The sequence below is a fragment of the Thamnophis sirtalis genome, unplaced genomic scaffold (assembly GCF_051295495.1).
Source record: "Thamnophis sirtalis isolate CommonGarterSnake01/CBP01778 unplaced genomic scaffold, rThaSir2_p1.2 scaffold_5, whole genome shotgun sequence".
Taxonomy (NCBI): Eukaryota; Metazoa; Chordata; class Lepidosauria; order Squamata; family Natricidae; genus Thamnophis; species Thamnophis sirtalis.
In genome coordinates, this window is record NW_028261385.1 from 77456920 (window position 1) to 77483653 (window position 26734).

Genomic DNA, 26734 nt, shown 5'->3' on the forward strand with positions numbered 1-26734 from the left:
GTCAACCCTGAGCCTGATGAGATTTCAACTGCCAAATTGCAGTCAGCCAGCAGCCAGCAGAAGTATCCTGCAGTACTGCACTCTAACCACTGCTCTACAAACCAATTGTATTGTATTGTATTGTATTGTATTGTATTGTATTGTATTGTATTGTATTGTATTGTATTGTATTTGTTATTTTAAAAGGAGCAAAATGTAACAAGGATAATAATGAAGGAGATTATGAATTTTAAAAAGTTATGAATGAAATGACATTAAATTAGTATCATTCAACAATGTTCTATTGGTGAAACTAAACTGAACCAAAAGAAAGCAAATTAAACTAAAACTACTCTCTGGTAGTTCAGAAATAAAAATAATTGCAAATAGTCTTTATTTAGTGATACCTTCTTTAACTCTACAATTAATCCTTACACTAAGTCTATTTGTGAGCTTTGCAGAACCTTAAAGGAAACGGAAACTGAAATAAGATCATAAATACAGCCGTGGCTTTATTTAGCAACCACTTCATTTAAATGGTCATTAAATGAGAAATAGCTGTATTATTAGAACTGCATTTCCCTGCAGTATCTAGGATATTCATTGTAACTCCAAAAATACTTGGCTTAAGCAGGAAATAGCTGCAGAACTGCCAAGTAAACAGAACTGCATTGTAATTCCTGTTGGCTAAAAGCAACTATAGAAAGAAGGATTTATTAAATGAGAGATTTCAGAATTCACAGCTAGCAAGGCAGACTACCAATCTAAAGCAATCAAGGATTAAACTGATTGTACATTGATTCCTCAGAAGGTAGTGAAGACAAGAATAATTTCCATCCTGAACCAACTTAAAATGAGAAGATAGGGATGTAAATGTTATATACCATGCAACATAAGAAGAAATAAAACATGCATGATTTAATAGGCAGACAAAAAGTGTTTTATGCATACTACGATAGGAAAGAAACCAAATAAAGAAACTTATGATCACATTTAAAATAAACCACAGTACAATTTTAATAATGAAGTGAGATTCATTTAGTTACAGCATGGGGAAAAGAAAATGTAAGCAATATTGAAAATACAAGAGTGAGATTAATCCAGACATCAGTACATGGCTGTGTCATCGATAAGCAACTTGAAAACATAACAATACTTAAAGAATGCACTGGAATTTGATGCGTCACATTATATAAATCTTGGATCTTTTTTAAACTAATGGTAATTGGACAAATAAGTAAATACCCAGGCATGGGAAATCTGAAAAGCTATATTATAGCATCAGAATAAATATATGGAGGATGCTGGGATTTCTAAACTGAAATGGAGTTTCACAATGTGGCATGAAAAGAGCTGAAGTACCCCTTGAAAATTAAGCAACTGTGTTCCATGGATCCCCCATTGTAAGCTTAGCAGTGTGGAAAGTCCATAAGCATTTATTCTTTCTATCCCTAATCTATGTTGTAACTATGAGATGAAACAGAGGTAAATGTGGAACCTCTGAGTTCCCTGTGTTACAATTATCTACAGAAACACTGCTACTGTTGAGAGATAGAAAAGAATCCTGAGAAAAAATGGTGGGACGTTTAAACAAAAAGAGAGCTATCAGGAAGGCAATTGTTTTTTAACAACTGTTGAATAAATATGTATCTTTTAAAGAAGAGAATGAAACATGACTTCACTTTTAGTCCAGAAACTGCTGTGCCAAATTTTAGCCATCCACCTGCAAGCATGGAAATCGCTTCAAGATATCCAGTTCTCAAATGGATATGTTGAGGAAATATGGATGCCAAAGAAACAGGGATATTTCTGCTTTGTTTCTACATTATGGGTGTTTTAAGACAAATTTCTCTCCTTTTTAAAATCAAAGGAAGGGAATCTATCCCTTGGTAACTCCAGGGCTTGCCTACACAACCTTAATTAATAGACCATTGGATCTAGTATACATGTTTCAAACTTGCTGCATCACATTGCTGTCACATGACATATCATAACATTTTTCCCCTTAACAGATCTGGGGTGGGTGTGGCCAACATGTGACGCATCCGGCCCGCGGGCCACAAGCTTGACACTCCTGATCTAGTAGAATAATAGATTGGCTTCCCAAAACATCTCCTGTCCAAACTCTGGAAAAAAGAATATGTGACATTTCCGACAATGGATTTTCCTGTTCAAGCTCCAAATTTTCTCTCTGACCACTCAGTGGAAATCTTTTATTAGTGTTTCTTTAAAATTTAAAGGCAAAAAGATGCTTCAAAGTGTGTGGAGGGACACATACAATTGCAACTGCTTAAAGCAGCTACCTCTTTTCCTATGATCCCACAGCTACCGCATGAACTAAGAAAAAACTGTTTTTATTTAAGGAGATGCAGGCCACACATACTCTGAAATATCTTTTGCTTTCCACTCCAAAGGTATGCACAACCCATCATTCTCCACAAGACTGCATCCTAAATAATTTACAGCTTGCATTTTTCTCAGCATGAAAGTCAAAGGAACCTAGAAAGGATTCTAAGGCATTCTCCTATCCACATATTAACCTGATCCATGATTGCTTAGCTACAAAAAGAAATTGGAAATTTGATTAATATTTGGCAGTCTTGTCTGAAAAATAAAATGGGGCAGACAACCTGGGTATCTTCAGAAATTGCTAATTATAATTCTCAATATCTCACACCATTGGGAATGCTGGCTAAGACAGAATTTTGTTCTTCAAGGCCTGGAACAGGGGTGTCAAACTCGCGACATCACAGTAGCATCACGTGACGTATCGGGACTTTGTTCCACTTTGCTTAAACTGGGTGTGGCCAGCGTGTGACGCATCCAGCCTATGGGCTGCAAATTTGACAGCCCTGGCCTGGAAGAGCCCACGTTCCCTGTTCCAATCTAAACTATAAACTTGGCTTCTATAAACTTATCTTTAAAAGATGAATGTGTGTTTTTAACTGATTAAAAACTATGATATTCATCTTAGATCTCCAAATATACCTATAAATTGAAGGATTTGATTTAGTTGAATAATTAATCAGGTAATCTCATCTAGTAATAGGTTTTAATTGGTTGAAAGCATCTGTGTGTCTGTGTACATTATGTGGTACCTATATCTGGATACATCCCAGCTACTTCTGATGTTATAAAAGCATGAATGAATGAACAGTCAAGTTGGAACACAGAGCTATAATGAGCTTTTGAATCGCCAATACTCACACATAAAAGGGGGCCTGATCATCAGCAGGTGTTGGAGAAGATCTAGAATGTGAAGCATACGACGCAGCATCTTTTTACAATATTGTTAACAAATGTCAGTGACTTCTACTCAATGAGAGATGCATACACACGTATTTAAAAGTGTGCACTCCTACTTACTTTCTTCTTCCCCCTCTCCACCTCTATTCTATCCACACCTCCCATCAGAAAGCATCTGTTCTTTATTGGAGTGTATAGCAATGATTATTAACAAGCATGAAAAATGCAATCGCAATCAATCTTTTATTCCTTGATCAGAGATTCATCTCCACACGTTCGGTTAAGGCAGGTGAATTCTGAATCAGCTCCGTAATTATCTGGCAGATGTTAGAGGCAGCTGTTATAACTACTGCTAAAAGCAAAAGTCTCTAGATATTGTTAAAGAAATGTAAGGTGCAGGGAGAAGTGAAGCCACAGACATCCTGATGATGCTATACATCTGCTTTTCTGCTTAGGAAAAAAAAGTTTATATATGAAGGAAAGGAAAAAAAGATGAGAGAGAGAGAGAAAGAGAAAACATACTATAAACTATAATCCCAAGCAAAATTATTATGAAAAAGTTATGCTGGGCTTGACACTCAAATTAGGGGACTGGTAGAAAGTTTTGTTTGCATATAAAGCCCAAATTTGAATTGCTAATTTAGAGTTCAAGGCACAGTACCTGCAATTTAAGTCTCAGCATTTGGAGCACTGTTTTAATAGGTATAGATCATTCACGTTCATTACAATTGGGTGGCATTTTACATTAAATTATATCCCACAAATGACTTAAAATGCAGTTTTCTTCCTAATACTGTAAAAAAAATATACTGAGAAAGCGTTGTTATAATGTCATGTGTCATAATTTCTATATTCACTATTTTCCACTATTGAAATATTTCTCAGTTACTTGAGGTAAAAGATCAAAGCTTATTTATAAAATACCAATGTTTTTCAATTGATCTGCCTGAACAAATAAAATCTAATTTAAATCCCATGCAAATACTATCACTGTATCTTCCAGGAATCCTGGAAAGCAAGAGATTCAAAAAGGTGTTAAAATACCTTTTGTCTCATGGATCAATATATAATTCTTTGTCACTCTAATGCTACTATTAACTGGAAATAAAGAAGAGATTTCTGATCCTTTCTTCCCTATTTACCACCCTCATTTATCTAACAAACTATTTCCCCTCCCAAAGGTGATTTCATGCTGTAATATTCCATCAACTTTCACCATTGCTTGGACATTGAAGGGGAATATTCTTCAGCTACAGCAATTCCATTGACAGCTTTAAGGAGCAGCTGCTAAGTGTTAATTTTTAGAAGCCAGTTCAGGATTTAGTTTAATAATATTTTTAATCAAGTTCAGTTTTTTTCATTATAGTTACGTATTTGTAAGATTAAGTGATAAGGGCAAACATTTCCCTCCCCTTATTGCAAGTAGTTGGCAAATTCCATGTATTTATTTGAATTCATGAAATTATATCAAACCAGTAAATGGGATAATCAAACTACCATACTGGATTGCAATTTTGGAACTCTCATTGGTTGGTTGTGATTCACAGAAGACATTTCACCTTCTTCCATCAATGTAAAATCCAGTTTAATACTGAAACTTCATTGGGATATGGAATAAAAAAATAATCAAGGAATTAAAAAAAAACACAAGTGCAATGACAATATAATTGATGCATACTGTGTTTGAAAATCTACCAATCTGTATAACGTCCAACTTACTTTATATCTGGTCCAATGACAGAATGCCTCCTCAGCATGGCCCGTGCTTGGGCACTAGTTAAATTAGCAGTAGGTTCCTCATTAATAGACAATATACAGTCTCCAATACCAATTCGTCCATCACGATTTATGGAACCACCATGGATAATGCTGCGAACTATCATTCCCATGCCATCTTTATTAGAACTTACTGTCATCCCTTATGGAGGAAAAAAAGTTTAGCACTAATAAGAAACATGGTATCTGACTTGAACTTACACTGAATAACATTCATTTTCTGAAATAGTTTTTATTTATATGTTTATCTGTATTTCTGCCAATATACACATGCTTCCACATATTTTTTTAAAAATCATAACTTGAAAAAAAATATCATATTGGTAGGTCTGAGGAGTCAACATTCAAAATATGCCTAGCAGGTCAAAAAACACCAGCTAGAAAATTCTCACTTTAAAAAAAAAATGGGAACAGCTGAGGCTGGCATATGAGATTGTCTCTTCAGGTCTACAGCTGCCTCCATCACATAAGCTCAAGGTTAAGATCAAAAAGATGACGAATTCCTAATGCCTTCTGTTTTGTTTAAAAAGCTACTTAATTAGATGAGATCTGCTTTTTTTTTACATATGGCCTCAAAGAAAGAAGCAGAGAACAGAAAAGGAAAAAGCAATGAACTTATTTTTAATTTAATTTTTTAAAAGTGAGCAAAGAGAAAGAAAAGGAAGATCAAGATGAGATAATGATGAAGAAAGTACAGAAGATTTGTTCTGAACAGGAATGAATTACAAAGCACAAAAGTAAAGGATTTCATCCTTCCCATATTTGAATATGGCCAATATTTTTGTTCTTCTGAACACTTCCAGGATAAAAAGAATGTTAACATTTTTCAAATAGAGAGTTCTTAGATTTGGCATCATTATATTAAGGAAGCTCATAGTTTCATCATTGGAATGATTCTTTTTTTTTTTTGTAATTAAATTACTTAGACAACTATATTATTATAACAATACACATTGATCTTCTCCTGACTGTTCCTGCCTTCATATGGAAAGGAAAATGTATAGATAGATATGATGCTATAATTATGATATACCGTATTTTTCAGAGTATAAGACACTGGAGTATAGGATGCACCAAGATTTTGAAGAGGCAATTTTTAAAAAAGAAAATGTTTGTACTCTGCAGACCTCCCCAAAACAGCTGGTTTTTTTTTTGCAAAAATGGGCCCGCTTTTTGTCAAAAAAGGGCACGCATAGCCTTAGGAGGCTTGTAGAATGTTCCTAGGGCCTTGGGGGAGGGCAAAAATGAGCAAAAAACAGGCCATTTTTTGCAAAAAACTGTCCTGTTTTTGGTCAAAAAAAGGGGCATGCATAGCCTTTAGCAGGTTTATAGAGTGCTCTTGGAGGCTGGGTGGGGGGAATGGTAAAAAACAGCCTGTTTTTCACTCATTTTTGCCCTCCTCATCCCCCAGGAGCACTTTGGAAGCCTCCTAAAGGCTATGCATGGCCATTTTTGCAAAGGGGGATGGGGTTTCAGGAAGCCAAAAATGCTGTATTCAGTTTATAAGAGGCACCCAGATTTTCACCCTTTTTAAAAGGGAAAACGGTGTGTCTTATACTCCGAAAAATACAGTAATTATTATTGAGATCATATATAAAAATCTTTGCTTTTTGATTAAAGCAACTTAAAAGAATAATATCTAGTTTTCTTTCAGGAATAACTAGGCAGAAACAAGGATTGCAAGAACAAAGATGTGTACAGTTACGTGAGGTACATTACCTAAGCTTGAATTGCCTTTTGCAATGGTAATCATTTTCTCCAACTTGTTTTTATTTGTATCTAGGCCAGCAAGCATTAAGCTATTATTCTCCATCAAGAACTCTTGATCCTGGTAAGAAGAAAATAAAAGTCACTTCTGGAAAACATAGTAGGATTTTGTGTAGTTTACAAATCACAAGCTGCTAGACAGTCTGAATATTTGTAAAATTCTTCAAAGTGCTTGTTTCTCTTCAAACTAAGCAAACAACAAAAAAAGTATTAGTGTTTTACTAAAATAACTACCCTCAGGAAGTATACCCTTTACAACTGGCAGCAAACAGACATACAATATTTTTTTTTAAAAAAAAAACTAGACTTATCCTATCTTGTGCACTCCAAATGCACAGTTTGGATTCCAGGTATTGAAAGTTGTACAATTCAGCTAACATGCTCTGTCTAGCTATGCAAACAATTTTGGTCCTTGTTGCATACTCCATATTCCATATTAGTTTCCCAAAATGGAATACGTCTTTGTATTAATGAATCGACAATTTCACCTCTCTCTCTTGTGGAGTAGGATCCCTCCACAAGGTGCCCATGATTCTGTACTGTATAGAACAATATTCTTGAACAGCAAGTGCTATGTTAAGTCACAGTTCAGTTCTTAGAAAGCAAGCTGTGACACTAATTAGTGTATACAATCCATACAATCCCAACATGTTCTATTAAGATTCTTCTAGATCGAAGTGTCAAACTTGCGTCGTCATGGCATCATCACATGACACATCATGACTTTTCCCCCTCCACAAAACTGGGTGTGGCCAGTATGAGACACATCCGGGTCGCAAGTTTGACACTCCTGTTCTAGATCAAAGGGCAGAATGACAAGAAAACACTATCACCTTTAGTCTCATTTGATCTACTAAATCTCTGAAAATGCTTTTTCACAAATGCATGTAATGAATCCTTTCAGTTGAATGAAGTGGCAATCTAGAACTTACTTTTGTACAGTGTGAAAATTCGGGTGTTAGCAAAGATTCTCTCCACATGCTTATGCTTTCATGTTCAACTTGTTTCTTAGGAGATTGTGTTGTTGGATTCACAAGAAAAGATTCTGTGATCTGTTTCATACATCCACCTGCAGATTTATTCTCTGTCTCTCTTTGTATTAGATCCATTGTGTACAGGTTTTTATCTGATGATTGGTAACTGAGTGGGTCACTGGAATCTTCTTTGAAAGTAGTCTAGCAAACAAAATAACAAGAATTCTAAACTCATTCTATTTTTAAAGTATGATAGAATATTATTGATAGAATATTAGTGATTTGATAATTAATTAATTATTAAATCAATAATATTCTATCATACTTTAAAATTAACATTAATATTAATTAGTCAGTTAATTATTAATACATTTTCAATTATTAAAATAAAGCCACAATTGTGTTGGCTCCACTTTTTGTGAAGCTATCTTGAGTCCACCATTTCTTCCTCTGGAAGTCTAAAAACCTTTCCCATTAATAACTAGTTTACATTCAGGGGGCCATATGGTCCATTTTTATTTTTGTATAATTATTTTTATTGGGATAAAGTGATAAATATAACCACTACCAAGTTTCATGGATGAAGGCAGTTATACGTGTTCCAAGATAATGTTGCATGAAGTTTAGTCTTCCAAGCTTTTGGACTCGTGCTGGAGCCGATCCACTGGGAACCTCTCTCTCACCAGAATATGACATTCCTTGAGGATGGGCTCTAGCACAAGTCTAAAAACTCAGAAGACTAAATATCTGATCCCAGTGACTGACCCAGATTGGATCCTACTACCAAGTTTGATTGTAAATATTTTATTTCTATTCTGATGGGACACAAGATAATAATTTCAAGAACATGAGTTCTGTACCTTGTATAAAACTGGATGCGTTGCAGAGTATGCTTCCCAGCATGCACTTTAATTTCTAATTTCATAAACTATTGCAAAGTTGAACAATGCAATCTGGCATAGTGGCCCAGGTATACTTTGTTTAGTCTAATAAATTTTATTAGGAAATAAATTTTGGTTGTCAGATCCATGCAGTATCCAACAGAAATAAGATGCCAAAAGAAATGAAGCCAGCTTACAAAATTCAGGTGTGAAAGAAGAGCAACTTCTTTTTTCAAACAAAACAGATGTGAGTTATTTATAAAACAATAAAAGCAGGATAAAACCCAGTTCAAAGAATGAACTGACAATCCCACCATGAATATTACAAGAAATACACAGAATGACCCAAAAGAGAGAGAATCAGAAAAAGGGGAGAGGGGAAAAGCTAACATGATCAACAATAAAGAACAACATCAAAATTTAAAAAAAGAATTTGAGCGACCTTTTGACAAAAGAATTTGATTGACCTTTCGAGCGTTGATTTTGTAAAGCGATTTACTAACAATTTCCCTTAAGAAAATTAGAGTTTTTAATGCTTGAACTTTAAGCATGAAGCATTCATTATACTTACGCATGTCTTTCCATAAGTGGCTTGTTATTGTTTAGATTTCTTTGAACCACACTTTTTTTTGTAAATTGGGGCACCTAAAAATTATGGTAAATGGTCTGCTGAATACTGAAAATCTGAAAGGTAATTCAATCAGCATTACTATCTAAATGAAATTACCCTTTAATTTAGTAAAAAAAAACTATGAACAGATGGAACCAACTGGTAACATTACCTTCACTGTCCAAGCAGACATTTTCATAAGGCTGATTTATAGTTATGAACTAAGTGTCTTTCTGCTCATATCCCTGCTCATATCCCTCCCCCATAATTTTACCTTGGGAGTTGAAGAGGGCAGCGAAAGAGCAAGCTGCAGATCATCACCACAAATGCCGCTATGCAATGTTAAAGCTGAAGGCTGGAATGTACCATCATTATCTGGAGAACAGCCCGATCCCATTGTACAGTCTTCTATTACATCTGTCTCACTTGAGTCCACCTAATAGCAAAGGCAATTCAATCAAATGGGCTACCTTTGTATCAGTTTCAAATACAAGCATCGGTGGCTATTAAAAGCTATTTTCCTTTGTAACATTTTTCTTCTCAGTTTTCCAAGTAGAATATCTTGGCTTGCAGCGTGCTTATTTCCACTCGATGCTTTGGATATCAGATCATGGGTAGGCAATGACTTTTATGTGAAAAAAATTTAGTTGACTTTTTTATTATCGCTCTAAAATATTATGCTTTGTGCAGGATCACATTTCAGCCCAACATTTCTGCTGCTAAAAAAGGCACTGGTTAAGTGAGTTTTGCCCCATTTTAGGACCTTTTTTGTCACAGTTCTTAAGAGAATCACTGCAGTTGTTATGCAAACCATGCAATCATTAAGTGAATCTGGCTTCCTTCATTGACTTTGCTTGTCAAAAGCTGGTTAGGAATGATCACAAGATCCCAGGACACTCCAATGATTATAAATAAATGCTAGTTACGTGCCCGCCTAAATTTTGATTTTGTGACTGTGGGGATGCTGCAATGGTTGTTAAGTGTGAAAACCAGTCAAATCACTTTTTTCAGTGCTGTTGTAACTTTGAACAGTCACTAAACAAATGGGTGCAAGTCAAAGACTACTGTATTGTTCTAAGTAGGCTTACTTTTGTAATAACAACAGCACTTAGACTTATATACTGTTTCACAGTGCTTTACAGCCCTCTCTAAGCGGTTAACAGAGTCAGCATATTGCCCCCAACATGCTGGGTCCTAATTTTACCCACCTCAGGATGGAAGGCTGAGTCAACCTTGAGCCTGGTGAGATTCAATCTGCCAAATTGCAGGCAGCCAGCAGGCAGCAGAAGTAGCCTGCAGTACTGCACTCTAACCACTGTGCCATCATGGCTCATAATCTATCTATCTATAAATATCTCTCGCTCTCGCTCTGTGTGTGTGTGTGTGTGTGTGTGTGTGTGTGTGTGTGTGCACGCGCGCGTTCCAGCATAACTCTGGAATGCCTCGAGCAATTTCAACCAAACTTGGTACATAGATAACTTCCTTGCTGGGAAAAAATATCTAACACCTCCTCGGGGTGTGTGTTCTGTTAAGATACAGCCTGTTGTGCCTTAAAATGGATTCTACTGTACTGCCATAAAATGGCTTTTATCGTACAGCGCATTGGAGTTGCCATGGTAACGGCTTCACAGTACTCCACAAGGGGTCTCCCTCTGGTAAGGGGGAAAATCCAACATTAGAAATTACTTTTGGTCTAGATATTTTCCCTCTATAAATAAATACTCAGACAACACCGGGTTATCAGCTAGTTTACTATAAATAATCAAGTGGATTATTCCATAAACTTTAATGATTGTGATTTTTTTTAAAAAAGTTGTGATTTATTCCCAAAATATATTACTATTGCTCATTAGAAATATGCTAGCACACACTGTAAATATATACTCAGTATTATTGCCTTCTCAGAACATTTTCATATAAGCCTAGCATTACAACAATGAAATCATGGGATTCACTATAAATTCTATGGATACAATCCAGTTCAGTTCAAGTCAGAAGCTAAAATCCAATGCATGTCAATTACTGGTACATTAACCTGAATTTATGATCGGCAGGAATATGATCAAATTATATCTTAAATAAAAGTTGAACTTTAACAAAATAAATAAATAAGGAACATATCCCAAACTAAGTAGCTTTGTGATAAAATCCTTCAGAAGTTTCTACAATAAAAACATTTTTAACAAATAGAACCACTGTGAAAACACCAAGTATTTTTCCCATAGTTCCCATATATCTTGACCTGAATCAATTGTACCTCTCAGCCTTTCTGTCAAATTAGAATTCCTATTTGCAAAATTCTATGTAAACATTCTCATATTATATACTGGTATTTCCAACTCCTGCAGTAAATTTAAAACAAAGTAGCTTGTGCCTTATATAAAGCTACACATGCCTGTATGTGCATATTATGCTAATGAACCATATTATCTCCAAAATCAAAGGGTGAAATATTTGGTCAGCTCAATGGGGACAATATTACAGAAGATGAAGTGACACCGGTGAAGAAGTAATCTTCAGGCTGGTGTTTTTGGCTTAAAGCATGGTCAGAGCTGCTGTCTTTCTATAAATCTTGGTGGGGGTGTGTGTGGAGTGCTGGCTTTGTTTCAGTAAGTGGATTGATTGGTTGTGTGATTGTATCATGATAGGTAGATTGGTGCTGATTGGTGCTGGCTGTGTGTCTGTTGTTGTTTTGTGTTGTAATGGCCTGGGTGATGGGTGGGGCTCGTTTGTTGACTAGGACTAGTTTCCAGATGTTTGGTAGGCGGAAGTATCGTCACGTTTATTCATGTTGTGGGAGTGTTTCTCTATTTCGATAGCTGCCATAATTATTATCTTGTTGAAGTGTTTAGTTTTGGAGATTAATTTGGTTCCTTCAAAATTAATTTCACGTCCTTTAGCTTTAAGGTGCTGGAAAGGGGAGGAAGTTTTTTTCTTTTTTCTTACTGCGTTCTTTTGTTCTGCAATGCGTGCATTTATTCTCCTGTTCGTTTGTCCTATGTATGTTGCAGGGCAGATTTTGCATGGTATTTTGTAAACTCCTTGGTTTTCTAGCTGGATTTTGTCTTTGGGGTTTGTTAAGATGTTGGCTATTTTTTTGGTCAGTGTTGAAGACTGTCTTGATATTGTGTTTGTAGAGAATTTTGCTGATTTTATCTGTAGTGTCTTTGATGTAAGGGAGGAGGGCAATGCCGTTGTCTTGTTCTGTGTCTCGGTTTTTGGGGGGAGTTCTCTTTGGAGAAAACTTCCTCCCTTTTCCAGCATCTTAAAGCTACAGGACATGAAATTAATTTTGAAGGAACCAAATTAATCTCCAAAACTGAACACTTCAACAAGAGAATAATTATGGAAGCTATCAAAATAGAGAAACACCCCCACAACATAAATAAATGTGACGATACCTCCTGCCTACCAGACATCTGGAAATCAGCCCTAGTCAACAAACGAGCCCCATCCACCACCCAGGCCATTACAACACAAAACAACGGACACACAGCCAGAACCAATCAGCACCAATCTACCAAACATGATACAACCACACAACCAATCAATCCACTTACTGAAACAAAGCCAGCGCTCCACACACCCAACCAAGATTTATAGAAAGATGGCAGCTCCAACCACGCTTTAAACCGCAAACACCAGCCTGAAGATGGCGAATGAGACCTCGCCAAAATGTTGCCAAGACAATCTCGGGAAATGTTGCCAAGAAAATCTCGGGAAAAGACCCGAATACAACAAGACCAGCATACCTACACCCATGAAATATATATATATATATATATATATATATATATATGTGTGTGTGTGTGTGTGTGTGTGTGTGTGTGTGTGTGTGTGTTACGTGTGTGTGTGTGTTACGTGTGTGTGTGTGTTACGTGTGTGTGTGTGTGTGTTTTCAGGACAGAAATTAGGCTGAGCTGACAAACAAAGAAAACCCCATCTGCGGGATGCAGGCAGCATGAGAAACTTCACCCCTTCCCGTCCATGGAGAAGGAGGCAATAAATGGAATGAGCTGCAAGACCTCAGAAAGACCAATGTGACATCTGCATACCACCACAAAGATGGTCTGGATCAATATAATCCAAAATAATTTTCAATTTACTAAATCCCATGAAAAGATGACAGATATACATACATGCACACAAACACACACACACACACACACTTCCTGCCTATTCTGAGATAGCAGGGACTTCAGATAGATTACTATTAAATGAGCAAGAATTTGGCCATTTTAGCTATTGGATTGACATACATATATAAAGAATCAGTCAAAGATTCATTCATCATTCTAGCTTTTGTGGATTTTTGAAGACTGGCCAATATCTCAGCTACTATATACAGTATATTACTAGAGCATGGCTGAGTAATTACGGCAACTTTACCACCTGTGGATTTCAACTCCCAGAATTCCTGAACAGAACAAGTCAGATTTTCTTTTTTTTAGCAAACTGAAAAAGTATGAGAAAACTGAGTATATGGAATAAGAGAAAACCCATTGTCTTCTGAAGTTATTAGATATTGCCAAGTTTAAATGGGCAACAAGCATTTGAATCATATCCTGCATTTATATCGAGTTCTAAGTTCCAAGAGGTCCAAGTTCCAAGAGAGAAATTGCAGAGTCCTAAAAAGTAATTTGAATGGATGGCTGGGGCCATAATTTCCTTGTTTTATAGGATTATATATATGCATGGTTTCTCATTTAAAAAATAATGGTTTGCTTTTGTAATTTTCTTACTCTTTTTAACTGTACGTTATTCTTAAGGCTTCAAGGATTTTTTTAAATAAATGTTTAAATATTTAGAGAGTTTAATTTTGGCACACAAAATTGTCTTCTTATAAATACATTGCTTTGATATAGTTATGGATATTTTCTTATATTAGTAAATAAATGACCTTCATGTAGATTCAAGGAAACCAAGCAAGACGTCTTTACAACACCTGTTAAATGTCAACAGCAGGACTGTTCCTGTATTGTTCGTTAACAAAATACCGTTCAAAATTAATACATAGAATAAAAAGACTAACTATAGACTAACCAGAGCCAGCTCAGCATGGAAGAGGGCTGAATCGGTTAGCCCTTCCTCCTCAAAGGACTGGGCAGTGTAGAAAAAGGAATCTTCCTTAGCAGAAACATAGCCCTCTTCTGGTGAAAGCTGCAGAAAGAATGAAGCTCTTGAGTTGGATGATGGCCAGTGAACAGAACATGCCATGTAAGTAAATACTATGAAAATTTAAATGAAAATAAAGATCAGGAAAAAAGGTATCTAGAAATGATATTACAGCCCTCAAACCATGAAATGATTTATAAGATTGAAAAAAGAAAAATGAGATGGCAATAATCATGAATTGAAATAGCCTTTAAGCATCACATGGTTATGTACCTATGTGCTGATATTTGAGATTTTCTCCTAGACCAGATGATAAATTGTCTCTGTCCCGAGAGATTGCCTGATTTCCAACACAGTTAAGCGTCATAAACTAGATTTAAGATTAAACTAGATTTAAGCCTATTCAGTCTTATCAAGTTTAAATTATACTTAGTTCGTAAACACAACACATAAGTTCCTGTGAAATCGGTAGCACTTCTTGCGATAAACATGTTTGGAGCAGATTGAAAATTATATTTATTTTTTAAAAAATTTACCTGTCTGGCTTGTGAATTTCATAGTAAGTTACCGGGAGATAACAGCTTTCACAATCTTGCCATGAATGTTGAACCCAATTTCAATATGAAGGATTTTATTAAGAAATAGTTCATTCCAATACAACTAAAATGTATTCCTTATTTACATCATAATAAAACTACATTATGTACATCCTTTTCTGTTGGGTTTGAGGTTAGATTATAGAATTGAGATAGGATTGGTTATGGTTGTTGATGACTCAACATTATGGATTATATATCCACCCAGGCCTTGTCTTTGATTAGAGACCTTCAATACAGTGATGGGACTAAAAAAAATTTACTACTGGTTCTGTGGGCGCGACTTGGTGGGCGTGGCATAGCATGGCATGACTTGATGAGTGTGGCTTGGTGGGTGTGGCAGGGGAAGGATACTGTAAAATCTCCATTCCCTCCTGATCAACTGGGACTCGGGAGGCAGAGAATAGATGGGGGCGGAGCCAATCAGAAGTGGTATTTACCAGTTCTCTGAACTACTCAAAATTTCCTCTGCTGGTTTTCCAGAACTGGTCAGAATCTGCTGAATACCACCACTGCTTCAATACCTCTTTAATCAGGTTTAGGGGAATTGGTAATGAGGGAGGGGGGGTACAGTGCCTTTCCTCCTTCCTCTAAGGCTGGTTCTAGTTAAAATTGATACAAAATATGCCTTTTCAACATTTTCTTCCTGCTTTTATTTACCATCTATATGAAAGCTCTGAGTAACTCAGGGCATTTGTCCATATAAGGTTAACTGTTGTGGCCCAGCAGGCGCCGTTGGAGCTGCCAACAGACTCCAACAGCAAGGGGCCCTATGAGTCAGCTCTGGAGGATGTGGAGGACCCTGGACAGGGTTCCGACTCCGAGCAGGGCGCAGAGAGACTGGTTGGCCACCAGGAGCCTTGGACCAGTGGGGAGGAGACAAGGGAGTGTGATCCGGATGTCAGCAGTGGGGAGGAGCCAAGGGAGTTGTTCCTAGATGCTCAGCACCGGAGAGCTAATAGGCATAAAGAACAGTTGCGCAGTTACAGGAGGTAATTGCACTCAGCTGGTGGTAATTAGGCTCCTCTCAAGACTATAAAAGGAATGCTTGTGCACACGCCCCTTTTGCAGTAGTCAACACATTTACGAAAGTTGGAGAACTGTCGTGTTAGCTTGGCAGGCTGGATTGCTGCCAAGGCTTGTCTGTGCTGGATTGCTGCCAAGGCTTGTCTGTGCTGGATTGCTACCAAGGCTTGTCTGTGCTGTTTGTTGCCAAGGACCTGTCTGTCTGTTCATAAATTCCGTAAAGTATCTTTGGCTCGGCGTGCTTTGGTGTGGGATGAGGGGGGTCAGAACAGTTAACTAACATTAATATTCTGTACATCTCTGCCCTACCCATCACTTGGATAACTTAACATTCCCCCAGTGTGCAATTTGGAGGTCCTGCACAAAGAGCAGGTGCCAGCCAAGGCCAGGAGGGCCTTAGCACACGTCTATCCATCATGCCAGTGGAGCCCCCTAGATCAGGAGACATCACAGTCACAGTCTTTAAGGAAGAGGTATCACCCATAAAACTCTGGGAGATACAGGGCCAGGATAGCAATGAGTCTCTATGTTTCTGATAGTTTCTACCCATTCCACCAGACCTCAGGTCCCTTTTGTCAAACTGAATGACCTGGTTGAACCCAGGATGTGTGCTTTCTATGTCACAATGCCTGTCCTATGAAACAGCCTCCCCTCTGAGCCTAGAATGGTCCCAACTGCCCCTAGCCTTGAAGAGCTGGCTTTCCCCTCACACATTGGTGCCAGAAATGAGCCCAATATATATTCTCTTGTGCATGTTTTAAGATATTTATTATGGTAAATATATATATATAATTTGCTTGCAGTCACAGACATATTGTACTAGATTGTTATTTTATTTTATTTTGGTTTATGTTTTCCATACAATATTGTTAATTGATCAGAGTTATTAAGGTGAGATGGCAGCATAATATATTGTTTAAATAAATAATCATCATGCCTGCAATAACTAATATCTCAATAATTGTGAAAAATGTTCTGTCTACATTTTATCATCCACTTTTAATAACCCCATAATCCCTTGCAGGGTGGAGTCTAGGCAACTGAATGGAGCTGAGTGTTTACTGGCCAGATGCCCTTCCTGTCACCAATGCAGAGTGTTTTTCAGCAAATATATTCTCAAGTGTGTCCAGAGAGAGAGAAATATCTGCCTCTACCTAGGATCGAACTCACAGCCTCTTGATTGTGAGGTGAGAGCTCCACCTCTAGACCACCATACCACTCGTTCTGGCTGCACTGAATTATCAGAAAAACAGGCCATCATAGATATATAAAATGATTTATATCCCAAATTAGAAAGAAACATTCCCTTCCGTTAGTAAAAACTTTCGGCTCTTCTATCAAAACAGCAATTCAATGGGCAACTCCAAAGCCCTGTGTGGCCACTGAATCGTTTTTTGCGATCCTCTGAACTCCCCGAGTCCACTGCTGTTGAAATGTGATGGCAATGTTTCCAATTTCCAAATGAAAAATAGGGGCAAATTTTAGCAATACGTCTGAGCTTACACTAATAGTAAACAAAAAAAGACACCCTCTCCCCAATTCATCCACAAACCTTAGTCCCAAATTCATGTGTGATGAGGCCCATTTATTTTGCAGCATTCAGTACTCTTCTGAATCACTAAGTGTAGCCCTTGCTTATAAAATGTTGCACACCTCTGTGCAAAGGTGGCACAACATCAGGATTCAGCCAGAAAAAGGTGGATATATAAATGTCCTACTTTTCCAGAAAGTAGCCCTCAAACCAGCGACCAAAATTACTGCTTTACTGATTCAAGGAATAAATGAAAACAATTACTGCCAAACTTTCAGTTCTGTTCACTATAGATTCCTGCCATTTAGGAACAGGAAATTTCCAGATTATGTGTAGAAGAAGGTTTCATAACATACATGTTTTTGCATGTATGCATTTGTGTAAAATAAATATGCAAAATTATTACTATGTAGATACCAAAGTTGCTGAAGTATACATAATAGATAATTAATGCATTCAAACATCTAGTGTAAGCATTGTTTGCTTATACTTTATGAAAATAAATCATAACATTTTTGTTTGGGGTGTTTTAAATATTCTTACCCTAGGTTTCTGGAAGCAACATGTTTTTACCCTCTGTTTCAAATTACTATGCCAACAGTAACTAATTCTCAAACTAAAGTTATTATTTTGGCTCTGAATAAGTTATTGAATAGTTGCACTACTTTCATGAATCTCAAGCAAAGGTATTTTTTGCAGAACAAAGTGGTAGTGGGTTGGGTCACAGAGCTTTGTTACTCTCTTGATGACAATTGTATAAAATGAGAGATTTTGCAAAGGGTAATTTGCAGGTAAACATCTAAAACAGCATTTTATTATCTCACAACAAATGTTAGTTCACCTTTAAGTATCAACAGTTATATACCTAAAGCAGTGGTGGGATTCAAAAATTTTTACCACTGATTCTGTGGGTCTGGCTTTGTGGGTGTGGCATGGCTTGGTGGTGGTGGTGGGGGCTTGGTGGCCGTGGCAGGGGAAGGATACCTTAAAATCTCCATTCCCTCCCCACTCCAGGGGAAGTTTACTGCAAATTCCCCATTCCCTCCCAATCAGCTGGGACTTGGGAGGCAGAGAACAGATGGAGGTGGGGGGCAGTCAGAAGTGGTATTTACCAGTTCTCCAAACTACTCAAAATTTCTGCTACAGGTTCTCCAGAACTGGTCAGAACCTGCTGAATACCACCTCTGACCTAAAGTCCTACATCAGTAAATACCCCAGGAGTTTATTTGCAAAATTCAAAATCCCACTATATAAAACAAGAATTCTTACAGGCAATGGCTTGGCGACTCCTATTTTCACCATTCCCAGAGGTGCTCCTTTCAGGGCCTGCACAGCTTCCTCCAGGCTACCATTTTCCAAGCTGGTCTCATTGACAAACATAAGCCTGTCTCCTGGGAGGAGCCTGCCATCTTGCTCAGCAATGCCCCCAGGGACAAGAGAGCGGATCACAATCACTGTATTTGCGGGGTCCACCGGATCCTTATTGAAGGAGAAAAGAGGGAAACGTAAGGGGGGAAAATGTTGACATGTATTTTTATTTACTTTGTTATTTATTTATTCATTCAATTTCTGCAGCGTCCAACTCACCAAGATTCTGGGCGGCCTGCAATTTTAAAATTCAAAAAAATGATTAAAACAATTTAAAAGACATTTAAAATGTCCACCAAAATAAGTAAATACAAACAGCAGCTGTGATGATTAATCTGCTAACAGTAAAGCCAAGTAACAAGGCCCTTCACACATTCTGAGCCCCAGGCCCGGGGATATAGCGGGGTTTTAAAGCTTTGTGAAAAGCCAACAGGGTAGGGGCCATTCTAGTGTTCGGGGGGAGAATATTCCATAAGTCAGGGGCCACAGCAGAAAAAAACTTTCTTCTAGTTCCTGCTACCCAGCTCTCTTTGATAGATAGGATCTGCAGCACGCCCAATCTATTGGCTCTGATCGGACATTTCAAACAATGGTATGGTTTTTTTTTTCTTGACCCGGCTTGCTTATAGAAAGATTCAGTTATCAAGCCACTACTTAGGAAAAATTAAAACCTAATTATACATTATGTAATCTTGCAGAAAGATTGCAGAAAGCAACATTAAAACCAGCTTCTAGAATATAAATAAATTCTTTGCAGAGAGATGAAGTTAGCAAATGCATTTCAGAATCTGCTCCACATTTAAAATCTCCTCAAATTAGTGCAAAAGAATAAAAAATAGCACTTAGACTTATATACTGCTTCATAGTGCTTTTACAGCCCTCTCAAACCTGGTAGTATTGCACTTTGAGGCATGTCTTTTTTTAAATTGCTACTACTATTACTTCTATTACTTTCCTTATAACAATTGCAATAATAATGCATCTTGCTCAGCAATCGCAATATTAATATTTTATGTGTTTGTGTGTGCTATTATTGGATCCATGGAATAAGTACTACTACCCTCTTTACCCCAAAATAAGACTTCCCCAGATAATAAGCCCAATCAGGCTTTTGAGTGCATGCGCTAATATAATCCCTCCCCCAAAACAAGCCCTCCCCTAAAATATTTAAACACATGTGCAGCCAGTCCCCGCCATTTCCTGGAAGGGAAGGGGAGAACATGCACCACACATCCCATATGCACCTGCCATCCATGCAGAACGGCCTTACAGATGCCACTCCTGCAAACCCTAGCTACCACGCCCCTTCTCTTAGTGGCGGCCACAAAAAGAGCAGCAGGCCCAGCAATGCTAGGCCTGGCAAGAGTGTGCCAGAAACAGAGACAGAACCTCTGGCCATCTCTGGATCAGCTGATCTGCGGGACATGGTTAAGGAGTCTCCTGCACCTCAAAAATAATAAGACTTCTCCAAAAATAAGGCCAAGCACTTATTTCGAGGGTCAAAAGAAAATAAGACCCTGTCTTATTTTCAGAGAAACACGGTATAAGATCATTTCTCCTTGAATTTCAGTTTCTCATTAAAGAGAAAGATTGAGAAATGTAATAGAATAGTAATGAAAGGTGACTTCCTAATCATATGATACCTTTTCTCATCTAAAAGATCAGAAACTATCCATAATTGAAGGTGACTTCCTTGCAAAAATATGAAGATATAAAAAATAAGTTTGACAAGTTTATTTAATGATGTGATTCTACTGGAATGTTTCATTTTTAAAGGGATACTGGATTCAATGTATAAAGTACATCCTTATATTATGGAATTCAGAAATTACCTGATAATCCAATATGCTAAAGCCAAGACCTCTGCTGCCTTTCTCCAATTCAATTTGTTGTACTTCTGTCTCCCACATTGCCAGAGGAGAACCTTGTACCTCTTCAGTATTCTGACTTATGTTAGCTATTTCCAGCTTAGCATCGATTGTCTCTGAAGCACCAAGGAGTCCACCAAGGTCGATATGAGACTGTAAAGTTAAATAGGGTTACTTTTAAAAAAAATTAAGCTAAAGGAAATTTAAACACAGGTTGTCAATGAAACTGGAATAAATGGGAACTGCTATTTAAAGAGTCTAAAACTTATCTATTTTTTAAATCAATTTTTAATTAAAGTTTTACAAAACACATACAAAACACAAACTAGTTTGGGGTTTTTAAGCAAGCCAGGTTCACATAATGACCATGATTCCCTTAATAACTGTGAGGGGAAAGGGAGGGGGGAGGGAGGGAGGAAGAAGGAAGAAGGAAGGAAGGAAAATATAAAAAGGAAAAAAGAGAAAAGCTTCCAATTTCCTTTGCAGCAAATATAAGCATATTTACAAAGTTCTTTTATTCTATGATTACAAATAAAAATCTTAGCTTTTTCTTTATCCAGTTTGTTCTAATCATCAAAAACATAAATTGTAAGTACATTTTTGTTTCATGCAAAAAATCTATAACAGATTTCCAATCAACTGTCAATGCAAAGGGTTTTTTTTCCCTTAAAGAGGTTAATTTAATAATCTCCACAAGTTCTACCATCTGAGAATGTAAACTTTATGTAGAGATGTCTAAATATATATGAAAAGTTTAAATGACTATAATACTTTAACGAAAGCTGTATGAAAAAAATCTAAAAAAAGGTTTTGAAGCTGGGTTTCCTCAATCCAAATCTAGCCATCTGATCAAATGGTCTCCACTTAAAAAAAAAATGGAGCCATTTCAGGAGTTCAAATCTTTTCTTTGCATTCTCTATGGGAAGGAAGAATGGTGGTCTGTCAGTTTCTCCACAAGGGTATAAATCTTTATGTTGAATTACCTGCTCTAACATATGAGTCTCATCCAATGCTGCTTCAGTAACAGGTAGAACTCCACGACAACACACCATCCTTACATTGATAGGAAGCTCTTTTAAAATATTTACAACGTCCTTGTGATTCTCTCCAAGCAAAGATTGTCCATTTACCTGCCAATGAAAATAAGGATATTTACAGAAATAAGGAAAAGACAGAAAGAAAGACATATATTTTCAGATTGGACATAGAAAACTAAAGTAGAGTGGTGCAGTGACCTAGAGGCGGAGCTCTTGCCTCACAATCAGGAGGCTGTGAGTTCGATCCTAGGTAGAGGCAGATATTTCTCTCTGGGAACAATGAGAATATATCTGCTGAACAAAACTCCACATGGGTGACAGGAAGGGCATCTGGCCAGTAAACACTCAGCTCCATTCAGTTGCCCAGACTCCACCCCGCAAGGGATTATGGGGTCATTAAATGAAGATGATGATGACATAGGAAACTAAAGAAGCATATTAAAAAAATAGGTACTACATGGCTTCTTCACATCACAGGTAGTCCTCTACTTACAACAGTTCATTTACTGACTGTTCAAAATTACCTCACGGTTTTTTATGCTGATATGTTTTATACTTCAGCTAATTAAGTTATCTTGACTATAAATATGGGTGAATGCAAATGACATTTGCCAGAAAACTGAATGAAGCTACATTAAAGAGCAGATAGCACAAGGATTTCTAGGAAAAATTAAAGTGCTGCGCTACTGAAAAAATACAGTTCCTAGGATGAATGAATTATTTTCATTCTTAGAAGTCTACTTTTCCTTGTGCATGTGCTAGGTACCTGAATAGAAATCATTTAATTTAATAAGTTGTAATATCTAGGCCACACTTCCCATAACCTTCCTCATTTAAGACATATTTGAACTACAAATGCCAGAATTTCCCAAACAGTATAAACCCAATAGAGGCTGTTCTCAACTTACAACGGTTTGTTTAGTGACTGTTCAAAGTTACAACTACTGAAAAAGTGACTTATGATCGTTTTTCCACACTTATAATCACTGCAGCATCCCCACAGTCACATGATCAAAATCCAGATGCTTGGCAACTGATTTGTATTTATGACGGTTGCAATGTCCAGGGCTCATGTGACTGTGCAAACTTCTGACAAGTGGAATGGAGTATTTAAAAGGGAGTAATTATATAATCACTACCTTAGAATGTACTAGCATATTGTGAATTTATACAGGCTATATACAGGTAGTCCTCAACCTACCGCCACCATTGAGCCCAAAATTTATGTTGCTAATGACAAATTTGATGAGTGCGATTTGCCCCACTTTAGGACTTTTCTTGTCACATTTGTTAAGTGAATCACTGCAGTTCTTCAATCAGTAACCCAGTTGTTAAGTGAATCTAGTTTTCCTATTCATTTTGCTAGTCAGAAGGTTGCAAAAGAAGATCACGTGCATCCATCATAAATGTGAACCAGTTTTCAAGTGTCTGAATGTAAATCACGTGACCATGGGGATACTGCAAAGGTCATAAGTGTGAAAAATGGTCATTTCACTTTTTTCAGTGCCGTTGTAAATTCGAACGGTCACCAAATGAAGCCAAGGACTACCTGTATTTCTTTCACAAATACATGAATATAGGTGGTCTTCATCCTACAATAATTTCTTTAGTGACCATCCGATGTTTGACTGGCACTGGAACAACTGTCTTATGACTGGTCCTTGCATTTACAACTGTTGCAGCATCCCCAAGATGTCATGATCAAAATTTGGGAGGTTGGCAATCGGGAATGTAATTATTACATTCCTGCATATATCCTAGGGTCATATGATTGCCCTTTGCAACCTTCTCAGCTGGCTTCCATCAAATAGAGTCAATGGAGGAAGCCAGATTCGCTTAACAACCACGTGATTCACTTAACAATTGTATTGGTTGTATTGGTTCAACTTAACAGCCACACCAACATTGGCCACAACTCACTAACCGTCTTGCTTATCAATGGAAATTCTGCTCCCAATTATTGTTGTAAGTCAAGGACTACCTTTACTCCAGTGTTTTTCAACCTTTTTTGTGCAAAGGCACACTTTTTTCATGAAAAAAATCACGAGGCACACCACCATTAGAAAATGTTAACAAAATTTAACTCTGTGCCTATATTGACTATATATAAAGTAATTTTCCCACGGCACACCTTACACTATGTCATGGCACACTAGTGTGCCGCGGCACAGTGGTTGAAAAACACTGCTTTACTCTATGCCAGTGACGGCTAACCTTTTCAACCCCAAGTGCCGAAACGAGCGTGGGTGTGTGCTGGAGCACCACAACCCAGACGAGAGCAGCTGGCCGGTGCGCATGTGCACAGTTGCCAGCTGCTCTTCCGGGTTCCATCATGCACATGCATGCCAGATAGCTGGTCTTCTGTCCGGCATGCACATGCCGGAACCCAGAAGAGAGCAGCTGGCTAGAACGCATGCATGCAATGGAACCCTGAAGAGCAACAGAGAGGGTTCCTCATGCCATCTTTTGCACAGGTGCCATAGGTCTGCCATCACAGCTCTGTGCTAAGAAAATATTAAAAGTGGAAAAAAAATCCCTCAGCATATCTTTTAAGAGAGCAGAAGAATAAGAAAGATCAATTCATACTTCTAGTAATTCATCTCCACTGTACAATCTGCCACATCGTCCAACAGGCCCTTCAGGCAAAACAGACCGAATAAAATGATGTCCCACTGTAGCTTCTAAGCTAATCCCCAGTCCGCTGCTTTCACTAAACTTGTTCACATCCGCCACCTAGAAAGAAGAAAAATACAATCTTCATAACACCAAGAAATCAGTTGCTTAGAAAATTGCAACGAGATCCTATACAAAGGACCAGTAAATTTAAACACTGTTTTGCTACAAATGCTCTACTTCTTAAGCTACAGGCTCATTTCTTTCAAAAGAAAACATCCATGTTCATTGATTTCTCACATCAAAACAAGATGGAATCACAATGTGAGCTGAAAAGGAGCATCCAGCTGTAACATCCTTTTTCTCATTTGCAAAGGGTAACAGATGCTGGTAGCTACAGCTGTCCAGAGATGAAAGGTAGTCAGAGAGTCACAAATAAAAGGAACAAATAAAACTATCAAAGGTTCCACACTTCTCATTACACCATCTTTTGTGACCGCCATGGAACAATAGTTAGCAAATACAGTATTCGGGAACAGAAATGTTTCCAGTTTGAAGAAAAAGAACTGGATTCCATATATCTGGCAATCCTTGTTGTCTCTGAAACAAGTCAAGCGTTAACAGGACATGCACCTGGTAACATAATTCTTTATGGTTTACTAATCCCCAGGTGGGGAACAGTCAAAGAACAGGAACTGCACCTATGACCCTGCTGCAGAATTCTATTCAAAAGTTCCACATCCTTGTTACATCCTTGGACTACTGCACACAAAAGTAGTTGCTTATACGTTCTAAAATGTGCTTAAAAGAAGACTGGCTAGATTCTCAATGAGCAGTAAAGTGTCAGCTAGGAAAACAGCTTTTATTACATAAAAACTAAACACATTTTAAAGCTTGTAGGCCAAAGGGCTACCAAGATTCCTCACGTAAACCTTACTTTAAAAGAATAAAAGAGTCAATTAACAATCAATTTAAAAACAAATAATGGAAATAGAGGATCAGCAATCATTATCATAAATCATAGGAGGGAAGAAAAACAAAAAGGAAAAAATGCAAACAATCTGTTAAAATGTCAGGGAAGTGGGGCAAACCAGCTTCCTTTAAAAAAATCTCTGTAAGCCATACAAACAGACCATCCAGCAATGAAGTAGGGGTCAACAGCAGCAGTACAAGGAAAATATCAGCCCTAATTGTTAGATTTTGTATTACTTACCTAAAAGCAGGCCAACATTAAAATTAGTGGCATATATTTCTGGTAGATGAATGTCAGATTAAAGTAGGGAAGTCTTTTATTCCAAATATCAGCTATGTGCAAGAACTCTTATGAAGCAAGGATTATGCTAAATGTTGTATGTTGGAAGTGGGTAGATTTCCTAACAAGCTACATTGTTGTTTTGCTTCCCAAATGTAGATTTCAGAACTCAACTGTAGCTCTGCCCACATTGAGAGAGGTCATCAAGCAAAAATGCTACCCCAAGAAATGAAACCATGCACTGTTGACAACAAGGAGAATCAAAATATATAATGGACTCCAAAAGTTACTAAATAAACACTGCCAATACTTATCGACTGAATTAATGAAAACTTCCCAGGAAGCAATATTTAGAAACTGTTTGATCAAATGTAGGATTCATTTTCTGACTGCCTAAGATTACTTAAAAGTTTTGTTTTACCACATTTTTAGATTTTAAAAAACAATGCCCTTCCCAAGGAAGAGCAGAGATAAAGTGTTTATTTTTTTAATAGCAAGCAATGAGTCGACCTACCACAACTTCATAATTTTCCCCCAAAATCTTCTGCCATTTGTTCAGCAATGTTTCTTCTTCTAGGGATGTTAGCTGAATATCTGCAAGATGTGACAGTTATCCTAAGTAAAACTATAAAATTCTTACCTCTAGGTAGAAAATGAATTGCATTAGAATTTGTAAACATGCATCTGATTTATATAAAATGAAAAAGAAAATACTTTTCGATACTAAGTATCTAAAAAAGGAAAAGTGGAGGGGGGAGAATTATAAACTAAATTTTTGTTTTTTTAAAATCCTTTTAAAGCTAGCTGAATTCACTTGGATTAAGTGAAAAAAATAACAGCTCATTTTTAAATTCCTTTTTCTAACCAATTTTGTACCATATATATCTTAATAAATTTTTAGCGTCATCCAGTTCTATTTGAAATTAAATCAGCATGAGACTCAATCTTTCAGTACTACCCTGGCTGTTCAATTTCGGCTTGCATTACTCAAGAACTTCCTTTTATCTCTCTTCCATGGAATCCCAATTGTCCTAATCTAGCTTCCTGAATAACTGGATTTCTGTCTGGCTACACTCTGCTGCACCTTCTCCTTTC

The 26734-nt window shown here is 37.3% G+C and overlaps 1 protein-coding gene across 9 annotated transcripts in view; it reads right to left on the bottom strand.

The window, feature by feature from the left end:
* Positions 1-26734, bottom strand: part of MPDZ (multiple PDZ domain crumbs cell polarity complex component) — a 112859-nt gene that overhangs the window by 57280 nt on the left and 28845 nt on the right. For 4 of the 9 annotated variants that reach the window (XM_087716079.1, XM_087716078.1, XM_087716084.1 and 1 more), the window contains exons 13-23: positions 26154-26233; positions 24361-24507; positions 21721-21867; positions 20702-20890; positions 18771-18980; positions 14277-14393; positions 9508-9669; positions 7701-7943; positions 6721-6829; positions 4945-5143; positions 3187-3228 (exon numbers count right to left, since the gene is read on the bottom strand). In XM_087716079.1, the coding sequence (XP_087572205.1) occupies positions 3187-3228; positions 4945-5143; positions 6721-6829; positions 7701-7943; positions 9508-9669; positions 14277-14393; positions 18771-18980; positions 20702-20890; positions 21721-21867; positions 24361-24507; positions 26154-26233 (1645 nt within the window). The remainder of the gene's footprint in view (positions 1-3186; positions 3229-4944; positions 5144-6720; positions 6830-7700; positions 7944-9507; positions 9670-14276; positions 14394-18770; positions 18981-20701; positions 20891-21720; positions 21868-24360; positions 24508-26153; positions 26234-26734) is intronic. The other 5 variants (XM_087716087.1, XM_087716080.1, XM_087716085.1 and 2 more) reach the window with 2 other exon arrangements.